The sequence below is a fragment of the Vombatus ursinus genome, unplaced genomic scaffold, assembly GCF_900497805.2.
Source record: "Vombatus ursinus unplaced genomic scaffold, bare-nosed wombat genome assembly UNPS02014775.1, whole genome shotgun sequence".
NCBI lineage: Eukaryota > Metazoa > Chordata > Mammalia > Diprotodontia > Vombatidae > Vombatus > Vombatus ursinus.
The window spans coordinates 9,891,824-9,913,190 of NW_020954553.1; the positions used below are offsets into that span (position 1 = coordinate 9,891,824).

The window sequence follows — 21,367 nt, forward strand, 5'->3', positions numbered from 1 at the left end:
TCTCTCTCTCCGCTCCTGCCCCTTGGGTCGGCGCTCCGCGGCCTCCCACCGGCCCCCCCCACCCCCCGCAAAAAAAACCCTAAAAAAATAAACCTTGCAAGTGAAAGCCGAAGAACGGACGCGGACGCGCGGAGAGACCGCTACCGCCGCATCGGGGGCTTGGCTTGAGAGCTCCGGCGCCGAGAGAGACCTTTGCCCTGCTCCGCCCACCCGTCCGCGTGTCCGGCCCCCGCGTGTGACTTCCGTCCGTCCGCGCTCCGGTACCGCGTGTCTGAACCCGCTCCTCCCCGGTCTGTCCGAGCCCGGCCCCCACGTGTGTGTCCCCCGCGTGTTCTCTCTCCGTTCCGGCCCGGCCCCCACGTGGCCGGCCCCCCGCCTTCCTCCTCCGTCTCCGGCCCCCACGTGTCCTTGAGCCGTGTGCCGGCCCCCTCCCTGCGCTCCCTCCCCACGTCCGCGGCCCGCCGCGCTCCCCCACGTGGCTTCTCCCCCGCGTGCTGCCGCGGCTGCTGCTCTCGAGCCGGCTCCGCTCCGGTCCCCTCCCTCGGGGAAGGAGACAGCTGCCCCCGCCCGCCTGCGGCGTGCCGGCGGCCCGCGTCTGAGACCCCAGCCGGCCGGCCCGTCCTCCGGAGAAGGGCCTCCTCCCGGGGAGGGGGCGTCGAGCTCGGGCAGCGCCCGGGGGCCGCCGCAGGGGCTGAGCCGTGGGCGCCAGCCCCATCTTGCCGTGCGTGTGTGCCGCCCGACCCGCTCGTAACATGCCACTGTGATCCCGGACGTGGGTTCCACGCTCTCTGAGGCTCCGTAGCCTGCCTGCTCGGCTCGGACTTCGTCTGGTCCCTCGTCTGTTGCTAAATTTTGGCCGCGGCCAGAATTTTAAAAGTCGCGTCTTTTTTTCTCTTGGCCTTGGTTCCAGAAAGAGTTCCTCCTGGCGGGGCTCGGGGTGTTGGGGGGCGGGGAGATGAACACTGCTGCTAGCAGTTACCCCATGGCCTCCCTGTACGTGGGTGACCTGCACTCGGATGTCACCGAAGCCATGCTGTACGAGAAGTTCAGCCCCGCCGGCCCCGTGTTGTCCATCCGGGTCTGCAGGGACATGATCACCAGGCGCTCCCTGGGCTATGCCTATGTCAACTTCCAGCAGCCGGCGGACGGTGAGTGTGTGGGGGGCGGCCCGGGAAGAGGCTCCGCCGAGCCTGCGTTTGGTGGGAAGGGCTCAGGTTTACAGTCTGCAAAGCCCTTACCTTTAAACAGCCCTTCCAGGTAGATAAGGTGAGTAATACTATCGCGTTACAGATAAAGCTAATGAGGCTCAGAGATTATGTGGCTTGACAGTGGCCCCCCAGCCGGTTGGTGACAGAGCTGGGACTCAAATCACAGGCTTCTGACTCCCAGCTCTTTTCACTATGCCAAGGTGCTTCCCCAAAAGCAACTTACATGATTTAACAATTCATTCACTAACAGGTAGGTGGCTTTACTGATAACTTGAGTCTTGAGACTTGGGATTTTAATCCCAGCCCCAACACTTAGTAACTGTCCCCTTGAATAAGTCTGAGCCCAATTTCTATATCTGTAAAATGGAGATTATGTGTAATATACACTGTTTGCACCCCGGTGGGGGAAGGGGTGGGAATAAGCCTTTATGTAGCTAAGTAAGCACTTTAAAAATAACTCGTTTGATCCTCACTATAGCCCTGCAAAGTATTGGTCAAGTAGTGGTTCTCCTGCATTCCCACTATATTTTAGAGGATTTCCCATGTGAAAAATAGCTTTAGTTCTGAGACGCTCAGTGGGCTATGTAGAACAAGGAAGTGAGGTCTAGAATAAGAGTAGAACTATGTTTCTCACTCATCTGCCACACTTGAACAAAACTGAACTATCCCACAGTCCTAAAAACCCAAGAGCATTTAAAATATTAAGTTACCATAGTATTGAACTGCTGATTATTAGCTAGCCAAAGAAGTAGGGAGAAGGTGCAGCCATTTTGCTGATTAAAATTTCCATCTGCATCTTGGTTTGCACACACAGACCCCTCCCCCCTTCCCAGGGCACATGTGTAACCAATTGAACACAATTAGCAGTTTCTACACTCTTGGACATAGGAACAGAAAAACTCTTATCCAGATGGGGGAAGTGACCCTCTTGTTAAACTGGTAGTTGAAATGTTTTGTCTCTTTTTTTATCTCTTACCCAGTCAGGTAAAGGGGACAGTCCACAGGTCAGCCTTTCAAAAAGAGTGCCTTGTGCAACGTCCTCCTGAACCACAACACCAGTTTTGTCTGCTCTTTGGGTGTTTAGAGGGAATGGAGCAGTTAAAGCTGGAGCATCATCTAGAGAGGGGGAAAGCATGATGGTAACAGCACTGGGTGCAGGTCCTAGCTTAGCCACTCACTAGCTTAACTTCCAGGCCTCAGTTTCCCAAACTAAACTTTGGGAATATTTTATCCTACCTTAGGGCATCAAATGAGAGAGTGTATTTGAAAACATTTTGTAGCCATAGAGAATTTTCTATAAAGGCTATCTTTGGACTAGATGACCTAGTTCTTAACATTGTAAAAGTTGTGTTAACAATAATACAAAACGAACGTTATTTGAAAAACTGTTTTAAAACTTGAGGGGAGGAAAATCTAGATTCATATTGGCCCCTTTGGCAACAAGAAAGCACACTCCCAAGTTCTTAGTTACTGATATCCCTAGTTAGCTAATTGGGAGCCTGAGGCCCAGAGAATGTTATTTATTCAAGGTCAGAGTAAGACAGTGGAAATAGAACCCAGCCTTTTGCCTTCTCATTTAGGGCTCTAATCAGTAGTGAGATGTAGCCTTTTTTCTTGAGCACAGTGTGATTTTGAACCCTACTAGTACAAACACAAAAGATTGGGGGAAGTAGCGCTAACAGGCTAAACACGGCCTTTTTAGGGGGAATAATGCTCTCTTTGGTACATGTGTTAGCTACAGACTGCCTGTCACCTTTGAACAAAAGTACTGTTCAGTTGCAGATAACATAAGCTATTGGTTTGTGTCTTTGCCAAGACATACTTGGGCAGGTCCTCTGCCTGCTATAAATAAATGCTGCCCACTTTGACTGAGTTGTCTTTAGAAGTGCCTTCTTGAAATCCTTTTTTTCAAAGTTATTGATTCGTATCATTGAAATGAAATCCCTTGGTGCCAGTTATGTTAATTGTCCATGTTATACTAGGGGTTTTATTACTAAATACAAATATATAATAGAGTTTCAGGACTGTATTTCTGCTACTCCTGCACACATTTTTATTCTCATTTTTCTGTTTGTCCCTAACCCCACTCTAGAGTAAGTTGAACCTGTCGGGTTTTGCAACCATTGGGTAGAGAATATAACTTTCCTTAGCAGGTGTCGGTAATTTTGATGAAAAGGATACGTTTTCTATAATTTGGACCCTGTTTTTCTATATAAAGTTGAATTGACAGGAGTTTTAAAGCGAAATAAACCTTTTCCCCCGTGTTTAATATGCGACTGGAAATGAGTATAGTCTATTCTGAATTTAGTAGCATTTTTAGGCCATGGTATAGGACTGAATGGTGAATTCATCACTTTTAGGGCCACAGTACTAATTTTAAATTTGGAAATGTACTTATTGATTCTTTAGGGGCTGTGAGAACTGGAAATGTGCCTTTCTATTGCATTTTTTGGTGAAAGAAACTGAAAGAACCAAAATAAGAATTTTGGTGTTTGATCCCTTTGATGGTGTCTCTAATTGGAAATGTTCTCAGCTGGAAATTTCAAACTATCTGAAATACACTTAATACTCTGAAGATATACTGATTGAATGGGGACAGTAGGTCTAACTTGAACTGGTACTGGAGAAGGAACTCTGGACTGTCAGAAATGAGCCATCCCTTTGCCCAGGAAAACTCTTATTGGCCAGAGTGCTTAGAGAACAGGGGAAGTGATCTTGTTAATGACGGTTCAAGCCTATGTTTATGCTGCCTTTGTGTCCTGAAAGACTGAGAAGTGACTTCCCCAGTCACTAACTAGTCAGGGCTGTGCTGTCCAGTGCCTTTACCAGGCCTTTTCTCCCTGATAACTTTGGAGTGTATTTTTTTCTAAAATGTACAAAGTGAATATAGTGGAATTTTTCTCCAATCTTACTGGCTCGGATATTCTCGTTGTTCAGGACTAGATGTAGAAAATTGGACATTTAGGCTAAGTATCTATCCAGCCCAGCATCAGCCACAGATGGTGTTGTGTGTGCGCATGCATCCCACTTTTAAGTGGAGAAAACCCTAATGGGATTTTGTTGCCCCAATCCTTTTAGAAGTACTTTAGGGGAGTTCCCTAAATTCATTTGATACCATTTTTAGCATGGGGCCCTCTGATTTCATTGGTATTAAGGAGCTTCCAGAGGATGAAATTCGACTAATGCAGATCAGTACCTCTGCAACTTTTAAAGACTTAGCGGCCTAGGACTAGAACAAGGAGTGAAGCAGCCTGACCAGGGCCACAGGACCAGCACGTGTCATCCTTGGGAGGCTCCACATCCCAGCTGTGGGTCCCCTGGACTACACTGTCTCAATATTCTGCATAACTGAGATTGATAGCCTTCAAAAGTAGGAGTTGTGGCCTCAATTTTCCAAGAAAGAAAAATGAGGGGTATTGGGAAGTGGCAGGAATATTAGGTCTCTGAGGATTCTCTGGAAAGCTGCACGAGTAGGTCTGAACTGTAAGATTTGTGAAATGCTTTACATACTATCTCACTGGATCCTTAGGAAGATCTGAGTTAGGTGCACTCTATGGAAGAGGAAACTGGGGTTGGAGGCAATTGTGACTAGCATAGGGTCACAGAGCCAGTGAGGCAGGATTCGAACTCATAACTAGTATGTTCTCAGGGAATGAGCATAAGCCTGAAAGAGGCCTCAGGAATTTGAGGGGACCCTGAAGCTTCATTCATTATCCATGACATGGAAGTAGAAGGAACCCCAAGAGTACCTAGTCAGGCTCCATTTATAAAAGCGGAAGCAGAATTACCCAGGGTTCACTGACTGGAGATCCATCATGCTTTCAATTTTGTAGTCTTAATTTGTTATTTGTCTAATCAGAAGAGCAGGCCATCCAATGAGATTTTTGAAGTGCCTTTATGGTAAGATGGACAGTAAGATTACCAAGAACATATTTGAACAGGAGTATTTTGTGTCCTGGACCCTCTTGGCAGTCTGAAGCCTAGGGATTCCTTCTGAAATTAAGAACCCCTCACCCTATGATAGTTATGGCCTTCCAAAGCAGACTGGCTTAATGGCCACATTTCACCTTCATTTTCACTTAGTCCTCCTATCATCATCTCTTCCTTTTCTTCCTAGCTGAGCGTGCCCTAGATACCATGAACTTTGATGTAATTAAAGGCAAACCCATCCGTATCATGTGGTCTCAGCGGGATCCCTCATTGAGGAAATCAGGAGTTGGGAATGTTTTCATTAAAAACCTGGATAAATCCATAGACAACAAGGCACTTTATGACACCTTTTCAGCGTTTGGAAACATCTTGTCCTGCAAGGTAAGCAGTGGTTATTCTTGAGGCAAAATGGACGTTGACTTTAATTTTTAGTAAAAAGCAGGGATGATGGGGCAGTGTAATGAAATTTAAAAGCTTCTCAAAAGGCTAGAGAAACACTACTCTTAATCTGCCAAGGCTGTCTTTGAGGAGACAGTGTACTATTGAAAAGAGGCCTGCACCTGGGAGTCAGAAGACCTGGTCTGCTGTCCTCTGGCAGGCTGACGGATCCAAGGAGAAAAGGGTTAAGTACTGGATGTGTACAATGAGTCCTCTTTATGGAAACCCTGAAAATCTAGAGGCAAGGAGAGAGCCCAGAATAGAGCCCTTTTGCATGGGCTTGGATCTTGCAGGCCTTCCTTACCAGCTTGGGCCTTTTCCCTAACTTGTATTCACTTTCAGTCCTTCAGTTTTGTTATTTTTGTTTGGAACTTAACAAATGCCTGATAAAGGAACATATCCATTTCTCTGGATTCTCTCAGGATCATTACCGTCCCTCCCACCCCCACGTCAGCTGCCAACCCTTCCCTTTGGTTATCTGGCCCTGCCTCCCCACACTCCCAGATACCACCCTACCTTGGCCCCCATCTCCCTGTAGATGTGGCTTTCTGACTTCTCCCCTCCAATCAGTCCTTCTCAGAGAATCTGATAGAACACTGGGATAGTCCACTCTTACAATGAGTCCTTCCAAGGCTCTTGATTGTCGGTTAAGACCATTTACAGCCTAGCTCTTATCTTCATGTCCAGCCTCATCTTAATCCAGTCCACTACAAACATCTTTGCTTTTAAACAGCACTCCCATAGGCTGAATTCTTGTCTCTTCCTCACACTCCCAATCCCTTCTTTTATGGCACAGCTCGTTTCACCTCCATGTATGTCACTTTCTCCATCCCTGCATTCTTAAATCGTAAACCCTTAGAGGACCACGGGTATCTTTGTATTAAGAACTTAAATGTTAATTGAATTAAGACAGTAACTTATTTGCCTGTATTTTTTAGGTGGTGTGTGATGAGAATGGTTCTAAAGGCTACGCATTTGTGCACTTTGAGACCCAGGATGCTGCAGATAGGGCCATCGAGAAGATGAACGGCATGCTTCTCAACGACCGAAAAGTGTGAGTGTCACAGCCAGAAGCAACAACCATCGCATGAACCGTGGTGCATCTCAGTATTAACAGGGACACACAAGGCTACTGTTGCTCTCGGCCCAAGCCGTGGCCTCCTACCTCTCCACTACAGGGCTGGTGAGTCTCCCTGCCCAAGCCGTGGCCTGCACAAGGCGGGCTCCCTGCCCAAGCCTTAGCCTGCTACCTCTCCCTTACAGGGATCAGTGGGCCTTTCCTCTCCTGAAAACAAGAGGATGGCTAGATGAGGGCCCTGAGCTCACTCTGAATCGGGTTTATGTTGATGTCTTGGACCATTTGGGTCACTTTTAAATACACATTAGTGTGTTTAAAACAGATTCTTGTTTTTAATGAAAAAGATAACACCTTTTTCTGTAAGCTCAGGCTATTTCCCCATCATGGCTCTTGGCCTTTTTGTTATAAGAAGAGTTCTGGCCTAGTTGCAATGAATCCTTTTAAACTGAAACATAACAAATCAAGTGTGTTCACCAGTCCCTGTATTGTAGGAGTTGGTCTTCTAAGCAGAGACCTCGTTTTGGAGTGGTTATTTTAGGGTGGAGACGGTTGGGTAAAAAGCAGAGGGGTAAGGGTGGGGGGCAGGCACTTCACTAATGTTTGTATCAAGAGCAAGGAAAAGGTCCGAACGGGACTATAACAAATGGAACCTCCATGTCATCTCTGCGCGCACCTGGCTGGTAGAGGGGTGGGGAAGGCAAGTGTGGTGGTGGCAAACTTGGCCCCTGGCATTGTGGTGTGGTAGAATGAGCTAGGAAACTTGCTTTGTCATTAGTACAATCAGACAAGTCACTTTCCTTTTGTGGACCTCAGTTTATGATTCATCTATGAAAATGAGAATATCTGGGGTCCCTAAATATTTCCATGCTGTGGTTAGGTGCTGTTGCCGTCTGGTGAGATTGGGTGTATGGTATGAAGGGTAGCAGGTGGGAGGGACAATGTGACTAGCTGCTGCTGGCCCACAGAACCCAAAGGTTGTGGTACAGTGACAGATGTGTTAAATTGTGATCTCTTGGTGACTTTTCTGAGCCTGGCTTCGTGTACCCCTTTGCTATAAAAGTTGGTGGAACACTGAGGCTTGCCACTGTCATCGTGTGACTTGTCTGCCAGCGCAGACTGAGTGATTCCTGGCAGCGGCCCACTGAATTGAGCTCTTGCCACTGGCAGAATGATTTCCTTTTTCACTTTCCAGGTTTGTTGGTAGATTCAAGTCAAGGAAAGAACGGGAAGCAGAACTGGGTGCCAAAGCTAAGGAATTTACTAATGTTTATATAAAAAACTTTGGAGATGACATGGATGACGAAAGATTGAAGGAACTTTTCAGCAAATATGGTAAGTCTGTGACTGGGGTGTGGCAGTCTGTCTGATTCTGTCCTGGACCACCTGCAGTGAGGTTTGGAGGCAAGTAAGTTCCATTTTAACAAAGTCGGTTTAGAACAAAAAGCCTTGTCTTGTATCCCTTTCTCACTCCTCCAAAGCTGGTTGCTTTTCGGCTTAGTTTTCTTCAGTGTGTGGTTGTAGTCACTGTGATATTTGTTCTGACTAGTTCTGGCTCTTACCACTTCATAGAAGTCTTCCCCTTGTCTTTGTAATCTTATGTTACATTATGCTCAATTATACCCATCACGTAGAATGTTTCCAATTTTTTTCTGTTTGTCCTTTTTTCTTTTTCATGGTATTTAAATTCTCAGCGATGGGATTTACTAGGTCCAAGGATCTGTTTATATTTTGTACCAGGTCTGCTGTCCCGCAACAGTTCTTTAGCCTTGCTAACATTGAATTAACATCATTTTTGCTCTTAATTAACCAATCCGTAGGGGAAAGGTGCGGGATGTTAAATATTGATTTGCATTTCTCTTATTAGAAAATGAGTATCTGTCTATTCATCTGGTTTGTTTATTCCACCTTCAAGAACTTTTTAAAGGAGTCTTCTTCATGAATGCTTGGTGTTGAATTTGTTTATTGGTTTTACTGACTGCTTTGCTAATGATGCTTTCCTTACCTTAACACAGGTAAAACTCTGAGTGTAAAAGTGATGACAGACTCTAGTGGAAAATCCAAAGGCTTTGGTTTTGTGAGTTTTGAGAAACATGAGGATGCCAATAAGGTGAGATCACATGCAGGGGGCCTCTTAGGGACTAGAAGGGTTTTTTAAAAAGGAGTTAAGAGACTAAATGATAGAGTAAGCATTTTTGAGTAACTGTCTAGATAAGGCAGCTCACTGGTGTAGAAGTGAGACAGAACGCTGATAATGAAGGTGAGCAGTGCATTAGAAAGATGTCAGAACAAGATCCTGGGGTCCAGAGGGAGGGTGACCAACAGCAGATCCAGGGGGTCTTCCTCTCGGGTCACATAGAAAAGCTATTATGTCTCTGATGGAAATAATTGAAATCTTAAGAGGCTCTTCTTGTAGTGAGTACTTCTCAAACAGGTTGTATGGGTTGTACCCAAAGCAGTGATCTTAGAACAGATACATAGTTGAATTTGTCTTAGGATAACTGAACTCAGAACTTAACTTTTCTTACCCAGGCAGTTGAAGAAATGAATGGAAAAGACATCAATGGGAAAATGGTATTTGTGGGCCGGGCACAGAAAAAAGTTGAACGCCAGGCTGAATTAAAACGGAAATTTGAGCAGCTGAAACAGGAGAGAATTAGCCGCTACCAGGTGAGATAAGATCCCATTGGCACACTCTGGGTAGTGACTTCCAAATAATAACCTAATAGGGTGATGGAGACTGATAATGTTAGGTTCTGTTTTTCAGTTTGTTGACTGGATGTGCCCTTAGATAATTTGCAATTCGAACACGGTGTATTTGACATGAGGGTGTTTTGCTTTTTGGTGTTTTCCTTTACTTGTCAATCATACATTTATTAAGTAACCCACAGCCAGGCACTGTACCAAGTTCTGGGCATACAGAAAGAGACAAAAGACAGTCACTGCCCTCTAGGAATTTAAATTCTAGTGGGAGAGACAACATGTACAAACAAGCTGTATACAGGATAAATGGGAAATATTTAGGAGAGGAAGGCACTGGAATGAAGCTGGGTTAGGGGAGGCTTACCTGTGGAAGGTGGCATTTTAGATAGGACTTAGAGGAAGCCAAGGAGCTCAGTAGTCTGAGGAGGGAGAGAGGGTTCCAAGCGTGGAGGACAGCCAGAAAAGTCACTGCATATGTTTTTGATTCTTTTTCTGTTATTATTATTATTTCTAATGGTTCAATAATAGATTGTGATAAAATTACACAGTATATGCAGCCATTCTGCAGTTGCTGGGCAAATAATTTGTTTCCAGCTTTTTTTTTTTTTTTTTTTACCATTACAAATAATGCTGTTGTACATATGTCCATCTTTGAACATGTTTGATGTCTCCTCCCTCTCCCCTCCTGCTTTTGAAACCTTTTCTTGACAAGAGAGTTGCCCTTTGAGGGAATGGTTAGGAGTTTACACATCAGAGGAAAACCTATAATAATTGTAATAATGGTTTGACTCTTGATAGCTATCCATGTTGTTTCCTTTAGGGGGTAAATCTCTATATTAAGAACCTGGATGACACCATTGACGATGAAAAATTAAGGAAGGAATTTTCTCCTTTTGGATCTATTACCAGTGCCAAGGTAGGTTTTTTGGTTGTGTTAAATCAAGGTGGCTAAATAGGTATCTTCCTGGAAGATAGGAACCTCAGGAAAGGACGTCCTATCTAGCCCAACCCAAAAGGGTTGAATCCTGCCCAGGGTATTCCTTTCAAGTGGTCATGGAGCAGCCTTCGGAAAGGCAGCCTACAAAGAATTCCTCCTTTTAATGCTCAGCATTTACCCCAACTGCTTGCCTTCTGGGAATAGAACTAGGACCATTGGGTAGAAAAGTTACAGAAAGTCAGGTTTTGGCATTGCAGTTGTAAAATGTAAACAAGGGAAGTCTGGGTTACTGCTCGCAGAGACGCATCGTGCTTCAGCTGTAGAGGTACAAGAGGTTTCTAAGGTCCCTGCCCAACTCTGAGATTCTGTGTCTTAGAAACCACTTTCTTGAGTTTCAGTTAGTTTTCTTTTTAAATTGATTTTTTGTTTTCAGTATTCACTTTTGTAAGATTGAGTTCCAAATTTTTCCCACCTTCCTAAGGTAGAATGCAATGTGATATAGACTATACGTGTCCAGTCATCTTAAATGTACTTCTGCATTACTTATGTTGTGAAAGAAGAATCGGAACAAAAGGAGGAAGCCATGAGAAAGAACCAAAAAAGAGAAAATAGTATGCTTCGATTTACATTCAGACTCAAATTCTTTCCCTGGATGTGGATAGCATTTTCCCTCAGTGAGTCTTTTGGAACTGTCTTAGATCCTTGCATCGCTGAAAAGAGCCAAGTCTAGGAAAGTTAGTCCTTACGCAGTGTGGCTGTTAATGTGTACAGTGTTCTCCTGGTTCTGCTCACTTCACTGAGCATCGGTTCATGCAAGTGTTTCCAGGTTTTCCTGAAACCTGCCTGTTCACCGTTTCTTATGGAGCAATAGTATTCCAGCACATTAATATACCACAACTTGTTCAGTCACTTCCCAGTTGATGGGCATCCCCTCAATTTCTGATTCTTTGCCACCACAGAAAGAGCTGCTATAAATAATTTTGTACATATGTGTCCTTTTTCCATTTTTATGATCTCTTTGGGATACAGACCCCAAAGGTATGCACAGTTTAATAGTCCTCTGGGCATAATTCCAAATTACTCTCCAGAATGGTTGGTTCAGTTCACATTCCACCAGCAATGCATTACTGTTCCAGTTTTCTCACATCTTCTCCAACATTTGTATTCCTGTCTTGTCATGTTAGCCAAGCTGATAGGTGTGAGGTGGTACCTCAATTGTTTTAATTTGCATGTCTCTAATCAATTATAATTGCTTTTCAAATTACTCTTTAACAACAAGGAAGAATCTTGGGATTATGATTTATATGGCAAGACCTTTGATTTGATTTTTGGAAATGGACCAATATCTTTGGCATCTTAAACCCTAAAATTTTTTTGAGTGGTCAGGTATCTTCTATTTATGTATATTAATTTTTGGTCAAAGTTGAGGGAGTCCTAGTACTCTGTAAACTAGGTAGAGCTCATCTTCCTTCATCTTGCTGGAGAACTGTTGGTGGCAGGAGAAATTCCCCCTTCCAGCCAACGCCTGCTCCTAACCCCCCATCTCTTTGGCCAGCGGCATTTCTCATAGGAAATTGGTCTCATGGCTTGGGGATGGGCTGTGTGTGCCTTAGCCCAGTTGCGCTCCAGGGACATCAACTTGTAAGTAGTGCCTATTGCCAAAAAAGGAAGGGAAATCAGCCCCTCAGGATGCCAGCAAGAGTGGTGGTTGCACGCCACCTCGCCCCCTCCTTCCCCACTGGCCATAGCCCAGAAGCATCAGTGGTCTGGCATGAAGAGTTGCACCTGCATCTTTCCCATTCTTGGCTGCTTTGTGCCTGTCTGGGGACAGGTGGTGCTACAGTATAAGCAGAGGAAATCCAGACAGGTTACCTTCTGTTTACTTTGGGGCTTGTCTCTACAACTCTGCCACACATAGGACCCTAATGTACAGAAGTGCCAGCAGGTGTCATTGTCAAGCAGGCCTGAGGGATGGGCAGTGGGTCAGAGGAAAGTGAGGCCCACCTGACATCCTGCTCTTCCTGTGGATGGCGGTGTCATTACAAACTGTATTATTCATGTGTTAAAAGCAAAGATCTTTTCTAGCTCTCCGTAATACACTAAAGTCCACTGGATTTGGAATTCAGATCTGGGTTCAAATTTGGGCTTTTTTGAAAGTCTCAAGTGAAAAAGGTGTCAGGATATGTACAGGGTGTAGAAAACAGACCTCTTCACGACAGGCAGAACTGAGGCATTTTACCTTGTGGTAGAACAGCCACCAGCTTGGAGGTGTAAGCAAAGAGCAGTGGAGATGGTGCTGACTGGTATTGGCCTGGGGGTGGGAATGTGGGGTAAGATGTGAATCTCTGATTAACAGACTAGGCTAGGATTGAACTTGGAAGTGCATCAGAGCTTCGAGTTCATTGGGAGTTTTAGTCTGGGATCTAGGAACTTGTTTTTATCTATCATTATATCATTGTATTGCTGTATAATTCCTTTTCTTCAAAATGCAGTGTATTAATTTAAAAACACTTTGAGCAGGGGTCCTTGGGCTTCACTAGACTGCTATAGAGGAGGAGTTCGGACTTGAGGGCATTTGCACAGGCATTTCTGTCCTCATTTCCTTACCCCTTTCCTTGGTCTCGAAGACCTTGACGCCACGGACAAGGAAGAACTCAAGTTCACTGACTACATTCTATGCAGAATTTAATCCATAATTCCTTTATCACAGTTTGTTGGGCAGGCATTTGTGCTGTCCATCTCTTTATTGGTGGGCATGGAATCTGCCGTTGCTGGCAGGTTGGCCAAAAGAGATGGAAAGTCAGAGTTGGAGATTGCTTCTCGGATTTGTTTCCAGTGTTGGACCCACAAATTTGCTTTTGTTCTTCGTTTTTTTTAAGGCAGTTGGGATTAAGTGACTTGCCCAGGGTCACACAGCTAGTGTCACATGTTTGGTCTGAGGCTGGATTTGAACTTGGGTCCTCCTGACTTCCAGGCCGGTGCTCTATCCACTGCACCACCTATCTGTTCCATCCCTTTTGTTTTAAACAGCCCCTTCTGTCCGCACATCTATCCCCATCCCTCTTCGACTTCACACAATTGCAAATTGAAAGTTTTTTTTCTGGATGTGTCAGGCTTTTAGTGAAGATGAAAAAATTCACCTCTGCTCAGGCAGGACCAGGCAGTAGGATACTGTGATGTGATTCTCCACCTGCATATGTGAGGAAAAGTAGAGAGAAAACATTACTGATATCCAGGACTCTGTTCCTCAAATAGCAAACATATTTTGTGAGAAAGCAAAAACACAGGAAGACGATAGGTTGGTAGAAGGGGGAGACGTACTTGAGGAAGCCTTGTTTTCGATTGTGGCATAAATTCTAAGGACGAGGACTTGGCTTAATGCCTCCAGAGTTCTTCTGGACTTAATTACCAATAAAACTTGCGTCTTAGGTGTTCTGTTTTGCTAACATTTCACCTTCATTTTAGGTGATGCTCGAGGATGGGCGAAGTAAAGGGTTTGGCTTTGTCTGCTTCTCCTCTCCTGATGAGGCTACCAAAGCAGTGACAGAGATGAATGGGCGCATTGTGGGCTCCAAGCCCTTGTATGTCGCACTTGCGCAAAGGAAGGAAGAGAGAAAAGCCCACCTGACCAATCAGTATATGCAGCGTATTGCAGGAATGAGAGCCCTCCCTGCCAACACCATCATCAATCAGTTTCAGCCAACTGGGGGCTACTTCATGCCGGCAGTGCCCCAGGTATCTTAGAGTGGTTTATAGGAAGGAGACTTTCCAAAAGGGGGTTGGAGGCCAAAATGGAGGATCTAGAGGTTTAGAAAGAACGTGGCTAATGTCACAAGACTGCCACCTGAGAGGATCCAGGCTGCTAACTGCGATTTGGCAGATCCAGAGACAGCCTGTGGTCAATGGGTAGATGTGTGACTGGAAAGCCTTGGCTTGCCCACCTACCAACACTTGGTCTAGTGCATTTCCTTTGGGGTGATACATGGGATGAAACTCCCAGGTTCTTAAAGTTCTGATTTGTACATACAGCATAGGTGTATGGTAATATAATTCTGTAGGCTATAATAATGCTGGTAAATGTTTGACCTGTGAGATAGGACAGGTGGGCGTGCAAGGCTGTGTAAACCTGGTAAGGGAGCTCCAGAAAGCAGAGTGACATTTTTGCTGATAATAAGGGACTTGCAGGGTATCTTTCTTGTAGTCTTTGAGAAAATGATGGGGCTAAAGGAGAGAAGTGTATAAAGTAGTAATGATTTAGGATTAAATGCATGCAATTAAAAGGATGTTTTTGTGGGTTTTTTTAATCAGGCTCAGAATAGACCTCCTTATTATGCTCCCAATCAAATAGCCCAGATGAGACCTAATCCGAGATGGCAACAAGGTGGAAGACCTCAAGGTAAGCTGAGAGATGAGCTGTATTCAGTGTTGTGGAGAGGTAGAGAAGGCAGGTTGTGTTGCTGTGTAGTCAGGCACGTTCCAGAGTGGGTTAGCCCAGCACTTGGAGCCTACATGGTTCCATACTATCCAAGGCTGGGCAATTCTCAGACACAGTGTGACAGATGTTCATTCTTTTAGCATGTGATCCCTTTATTCCAAATTGACAGCTTTCTAGGCCGAGAATTGAGCCAGTCCATCAGCTCCTAAGTTGAAAACCTAAGTCTTTTGCCTAGGTTTGTTGGTTGGTAATCACTTCAGTAACTTGAACCCAGATAAAAGGAACATATAATCAGAAAATTACAAGTAAATACAGATAACTGCACATTTCTGTTCACAAAGGTCATAGTACAAGCGCATTAACTACAAGCGTGCTTCTGGGGTTCTGACCAACTGGTTAAAATACAGGTGTAAAATTATATCTAAAGACAGTGAAAGATGGTCTGCATCCTTAAAATCAAATTTTGCTTATACCAGAGATGTATGACAGCTACAGGATTCAAGTAATGAGTAGTAAGGGCTCAAGAAATTGAACCTGATCAAAAGACAGTGGAAACTTTTTTTTTTTTTTTAATGTTTTCACTGAGAGAACACATTGACTGCAATGAATAAGGATTACTGCAGAGGGGACATATTTAAAGTGAAGTCATGTAACTGTGTCCAATGTGGATTAATGTATGTAAGTGGCATGGATAACGTCAGGTGAGGGAGATGACATTACCAGCTGAGATTGAGGAAGAGACCAGGATTTAAAGACTTTTCCCATGATTCCTTTTGCCTTATCCTTTTCCCCTAGTACCCACACAAATTCAATTTTTTAATTGTTTGGAATTTTTCTTTGTGTTTTTTGTGTTTGTTTTTTGGCTAGGCAGTGGGGTTAAGTGACTTGCCCAGGGTCACACAGCTAGTAAGTGTCAAGCGTTTGAGGCTGGATTTGAACTCAGTCCTCTTGACTCCAGGGCCAATGCTCTATCCTTTGCACCACCTAGCTGCCCCCTATTTTTTTCTTTATGCTTGATGCTGATTTCCTCCCCGTTAGGCTTCCAAGGAGTGCCAAACGCCATTCGCCAGTCTGGGCCACGTCCAACTCTTCGCCACCTGACTCCAGCCAGTAATGCCCAAGCTTCTCGAGGTCTCCCTACTACACCTCAGCGAGTGGGTAAGTAAATACAAGTCATCAAGTGGAGGATGAGTACTGGATTTAGGCATCAGGTGAGAGGAGGCTTCGAGTGGTTCTGCCCCTATTTTGTGGAGGTTAGGGGGAGGGGAGGCAGGGTCCGGCTGCTCTGATCTCCCAAATTCTAGCCCTCTTGCGGCTTAGGTCCTGTCAGAAAGGACTTGCTTCCTTCTATGTTAAAAGTAAATTTTGTTAAAGATTTCCCAGTTAGATGTACAAATTTTTTTTTAAGATTTTGGTTTCCAAATTCTCTACCCTCACCCCTCTTTGAGAAGACAAGCAATTTGATTTCATTTATAAGTGTGAGGTCAAGCAAAACATTTCCATATTAGCCATGTTGCAAAAGAAGACACAAAATAAAACAAGAAAAGTAAATTGAAAAAAGTAAGCTTCAGTCTGCCGTTAAAGTTCATCCATTCTCTCTCTGGAGGTGAAGAGCATTTTTCGTCATGGGTCCTTAAGAATTGTCTTGGACCATTGTCCTGATCAGAGAAGCTAAGTCTTTCACAACTGATCCTCATGCAATATTGCTGTCACTGTGTGTGGCGTCAAATTTCCTCATCTTGTAAATGGTCTCTTCTTGGCCCTAGGTCTTTGAGCCTATGAATTTGAATCCCACCCCTGCTCTACCTGCTGTAGGGCCTCCCTGCATACAGTTAAGGAAGTGGAAGTCATGCATCGCCTTTAGGTTTGGGTCCCTTCTAGCTCCAAATGGTCCTAAGTTGTGGAGGCATATCTGTTAAATTTCATTAAGAAAATATATATATGAACAAGACAGTATTTTCTGTTTTCTGGCACCTTTGTCAAAAGCACTTTGGTATTCTTTGATCTTTTAAATCTGAGTTTGGTAAAGTGGGAAATACATGGGATCTGAAGTCACAACCTGGTCTTAAAAATCCCTGCTCTGGTCAGCTTTACGTTGTGTTTCTCTTCCTCCCTCTCCCCACACTGATAGAGGGGGATGGAATAATCGAGGCCTACTTCAGCTTAGCTGCCCAAACTCCTGCTTTGGTAGGATTCAGCACTGAGCTGGGCTTTTCTGAAATGGGGCCAAGTATGTATATAAGGCACAATAAATTTAGACCCAAAGTAATTGTGGGTGAGTGACTTTAAAAGGAGTCTAGTTTCTTTTTTTGGTGCTGAGAGTAGTGGAGATCCTTGAGCGTTTTCTACATAGTACATGTAATTTTGAATTTACAAAAGAATCATTAATCGGTTGACGTGGGCCTGCTTAGCATAGTCTTGTTGGCAACTCATCTCCATTCACAGTGGTATTGAGTTTCTTGGTTCTTTGCTGAAACCGAGTCTTTTTTTGGTGCTTTCTTTTTAGGGGTGCCCCCTGCTGTGCAAAATTTATCTCCTAGACCTTCTGTAGCTACCCCTGCACCAAGAGCTGTTCCTCCTTACAAATATGCTGCAAACGTCCGAAGCCCCCATCCAGCTATCCAGCCTTTGCAGGTAATAGGGAAACCTCTGTACTGACGTTAACCTGGAGGGGTTTCTACTGCATTTTGAAAGGGTGCCTCGCTCTGCTAGTGATGTGAAAAGTGATCTGGAGCAGGAACTGAACCTTGGTCTTGAGTGTAATAATTGCAGTACCTACTCTTGGCTGCAGCCTTGGATCATTGCTTGTGGGCAGCAATCCAGGTGCTTTGCTGAGCCTCTTAATTCCTCTGACCCACAGACGCCTCAGCCAGCCGTCCATGTGCAAGGCCAGGAGCCCCTGACAGCTTCCATGCTGGCCGCTGCTCCTCCTCAGGAACAGAAGCAGATGCTGGGTGAGTGAGCCTTGCAGCACTTCGGGGCGGGGACTGGGAGCCACGTCCCAGAGTGGGCTCTCCACGGGGAGCCGGGCTGACCTACATGTATGGTAAATTACTTTTGTAGGAGAGCGTTTGTTCCCATTGATTCAAACCATGCACAATAACTTAGCGGGGAAGATTACAGGTATGCTGCTAGAGATTGATAATTCAGAACTGCTGCACATGCTGGAGTCTCCAGAATCCCTCCGGTCAAAGGTAAGTCAGCTTGGCTTCACAGAAGGGCATTATTAGAATTAGCAAAGGGCAGCTTGTGTACTTTCTCCGTAATGAAAAGAAGACCCAAGTGTGAATTATTGCCCTGTTGCTACTCCAAACACTTTGGACTCCTGTCTTCTCATCTGTGAAATGAAGTGGTGAGATAGGTCCTTAAGGTGTGGGATCTTGTCCTGTGGCCATAGAGTAGCTTCAAACAGGACTAAGTTTTGGGGACACTGTATATATATTACAACACAAGGTCTAGCATAATACCCATTGCTTCCATTTTGGGTTTTGACTCCAGCCAATTGGACGTTGCTTTCTCAAATCCCATTATCTTGTATTTCTTATCCTTGGGTCACCCCCATCTTCCATCTTCCATCACTTCTCTCAGCTGAATCCAATGAAAATAAAGACAAACCCTTCCCAATCTGCCTCCATCTACTTCTCCTTGAGTAGAACTATATGTTATATATTTACTTTCGCACAGTATCCTGTGCATAGTAGGTGCTTTAAAAACATTGTTGTGCAGAAAATATTCTGGCCTAATATATTGGGCCCTGGAGGTGTCATGCTTGATGCCCCAGAGACTGTAAGACAAAATCTTGACTGAGGTCAGTTAAGAATATTTGGATAAGTTGGGCATGGTAGCACATGTGTGCAGTCCTTATCAAGGAAGCTAGTTCTGGTAGATCATGAGAGCCAGGGAATTCTGAAGCCAATTGGAGATCTTCACTAAGTCCAGAATCAATATGGTGATCCCTCAGGCACTGAAGGCCATTGGGATGCCTAAGAAGGAGGAAATGACCTAGGTTAGAATCTCAGGTCAAGGCTGTCATACTACAGTAGAGGGATTAGGCCCATGGGTGACCTGCATTTCCAGCCTGGATAAGATTAGAGAGACAGTCTCCAAAACCAAAAATATTTAGACAACTAGGTTTGACAGGCAAGAGCTATAGCTCAGCTTTTCCTGGTTCTCAACTACATATGTGTCATAACAAACAAATCTCTAGAGGAAAAGAGAAAGGATGATGTTTCTAAGTAATTCAAGCAATTGATCCAATGCTTAGTATTTGGATGTTAACAAACCAAAAGTATTAAAACGTTAAATTCCATCATGGGAGTATTTGTGATTGTGGCAGAAATTAACTTACAAAATTAAATTGATGCAAAGCTGTTGCCATGTACATGTTCCAATTGTTCCATGCAATTTAATTTATAATTTACATAAATAAAGCATTTGAATGTTTAAAAAAAAATGTTGAATAGCATTAATTGAACTTAATGATCTAGCTTTGAATGAGTATCTGGGCCTCTAAGCTGGAGCTGAGGTTGTCCCATATTTAATGGGGACACTTATGGGGATTCCAGAAATCTAAATGGCAAGGGCATCGAGGGCAGCTCCTGGTGGTTTTTTCCTCAGTACCCTGAACGTGGAACACCTACTTAAATGTGCTTGTTAAATGAATGAATGAATAATTGAGAACCTGGTGCAGGTGGAGGAAGCCGTTGCAGTATTACAAGCTCATCATGCCAAGAAGGAAGCTGCTCAGAAGGTGGCCGTGGTTGCTGCTACCTCTTAGACCAGAAAAACTGGTAAATAGATTTCCTCAATTCATTAGCAATTATAAAGTGTTTTGAATCCCTTAAGTCCCCAGTTAGGGAAACCCAATCAAGTCTCCCTCTTACCCGTTTGCTTCAGGTTCTTGGGTCTTTCTTAGATATATGTAGGTTGGTTGTAAGTATGTGCGCTTTGTTGCTGATTGTTGCTTTTGAGGCCTTAAGGTAAGGAGGAGAGTGAAGACAATTGTTGCTGGGACCAAAACTGATTAAAGGGTTGGCTGCTGTGTAGCTCGGCTAGTTCCTGTACGAGTAATGCCGTAGGAGGGCAACTATGCTTTTTAGAGTCGACCTCCAAGACCTGGCCTTGAATCCTAGATCATTTGTCAGGAGTGGAATGGATTTTGGTGACTTCTACTTTGTACTTTTCTAACTCCTATGATTTTGCCCTTCATAACAAAATCCCTTAAGGGATTCTTTAAAACCAGATAAACTAAATAAATCCAGTTCCCATTGCCCATCTCATTGGGCAGGGAAGCAAATTTATTGAATAGCATCAGCTTCTCTGACTGGCGTTTGTCCATGAACTACTAGGATGATTGTGATACAAGACATCATGGGAAGGAAGCCTTAGAGAATATTTTTTGAAACTAATAAGGAAATAAGTTTTGCATGACTGTACATATGTAACCTCTATCAAATTGCTTGCCTTCTCAATGAGGGGAGTGGGGAAGGAGGGAGAGAATTTGGAATTCAGTTTTTAAAATGAATTTTGAAAATTGTTTTTACATGTAATTGGAGAAAAATAATAAACTGAATTGGGTTTGAGGAATCCTCTTTTTTTTCTTTTCAGGATACTCTGAAGTTAAATAGCCCCTTCATTAGATGTTTGTTCACTCAACATGTGGAGACTTCTTCACGGTACTACAGACTGAACAAGAGATGGCAGAAGAAGCTGCTGCCATTCTGGATGTTTTTTCTTTGGGAAAAATCAAATTGAAAGGTCAATTCTTGAAAACCTAAGAAGTTTTTCAGTGGTCAAAATTCGCAGGTTTCTTGTGTGTTGCCTGGACCCTGTTAACCGTTAATTTAATTTTATTTAATTTTTCTCTTCTAAAAGCTTTTCTGACAGTATTTTTTGTTTTGGTTTTATCAGGAATTGGTTTTATTTGAAGTATCCAATTTACAGAGTCTGGAAAAGTGTTTCTCAATAAAGAAATAAAACCTTCATAAATTGCCTCTTTATTTTTATTCCTATATTTTCAGACTCTACTAGAGTTTGTTTTGCTTCTGTCAAAAATAAGTCCCAAGTTTTCACTGGAAAGGAGTCTTAGAAACATGGGTAAGTCAGAATGGAATTGCACAGATAGTTTGTTATTCCTTGTTTGTTCTGGTTTTCCAAGCAGTTTGCTATTTCCTAGGTAATGAGGAGGGCTATTGGGGGTTGTCATTAAATTGACGTGTTAAAATATGATCCTGTCACATTAGAGCCCATAGCTCCTCATAAATAGGAACTGTTTATATTGGCCATAATTGCGTACAATGAATGGTTTTATACCAAGTCTGTAGCCAGGACAGGACTTGCATGGGGAACTTCAAAGGGCATTTCAGGGGGCTGAAGGAAATGAATTTTGATTTTGAATCATTGAAACAGTGCTCCAGGATTGTAGGATTGAAACCTCAGCAGTTTTTTACAATATGCTTTTTATTCAGTTTAATGTGTAATCCATTCTAAAAGGGTCATTACAAAAGACCAGCCTAGTGACCATCTGGAAATAGAGGGGATCTGGAGTCTGCAAGACCCTGTGCTCAAATTTGGTGTCACGCGGTATCTGTGACCCTGTTGTGCTTAACCTGTCTGCCTTGTTTTATTTCTCTGTAAAATGA

The 21,367-nt window shown here is 43.9% G+C and overlaps 1 protein-coding gene and 1 non-coding gene across 2 annotated transcripts; both read left to right on the forward strand.

Annotated features, from left to right (window-relative positions):
* Positions 1–713: 713 nt before the first annotated feature.
* PABPC4 (poly(A) binding protein cytoplasmic 4) lies at positions 714–20,708 on the forward strand. The gene is made up of 15 exons (XM_027864739.1): positions 714–1,148; positions 5,326–5,519; positions 6,515–6,630; positions 7,847–7,986; positions 8,667–8,761; positions 9,184–9,321; positions 10,175–10,270; positions 13,757–14,026; positions 14,600–14,687; positions 15,765–15,884; positions 17,233–17,360; positions 17,587–17,680; positions 17,790–17,920; positions 19,417–19,516; positions 20,334–20,708. Exons 1-14 carry the CDS (start codon positions 956–958, stop codon positions 19,501–19,503), a joined length of 1,890 nt encoding a protein of 629 aa, XP_027720540.1. The 5' UTR covers positions 714–955; the 3' UTR covers positions 19,504–19,516; positions 20,334–20,708.
* LOC114045013 lies at positions 12,073–12,207 on the forward strand. Its single transcript, XR_003569327.1, has one exon. It is a non-coding gene; the product is annotated as a small nucleolar RNA SNORA55 (small nucleolar RNA).
* Positions 20,709–21,367: the final 659 nt, after the last annotated feature.

Bases quoted from the DNA above. Each gene is read 5' to 3' on its own strand.
- PABPC4 (XM_027864739.1), top strand. From the start codon at position 956: ATGAACACTGCTGCTAGCAGTTACCCCATGGCCTCCCTGTACGTGGGT. The intron at 8,762-9,183 runs GTGAGATCACAT...TTTCTTACCCAG, and splicing joins AACATGAGGATGCCAATAAG to GCAGTTGAAGAAATGAATGG. The intron at 9,322-10,174 runs GTGAGATAAGAT...TGTTTCCTTTAG, and splicing joins AGAGAATTAGCCGCTACCAG to GGGGTAAATCTCTATATTAA.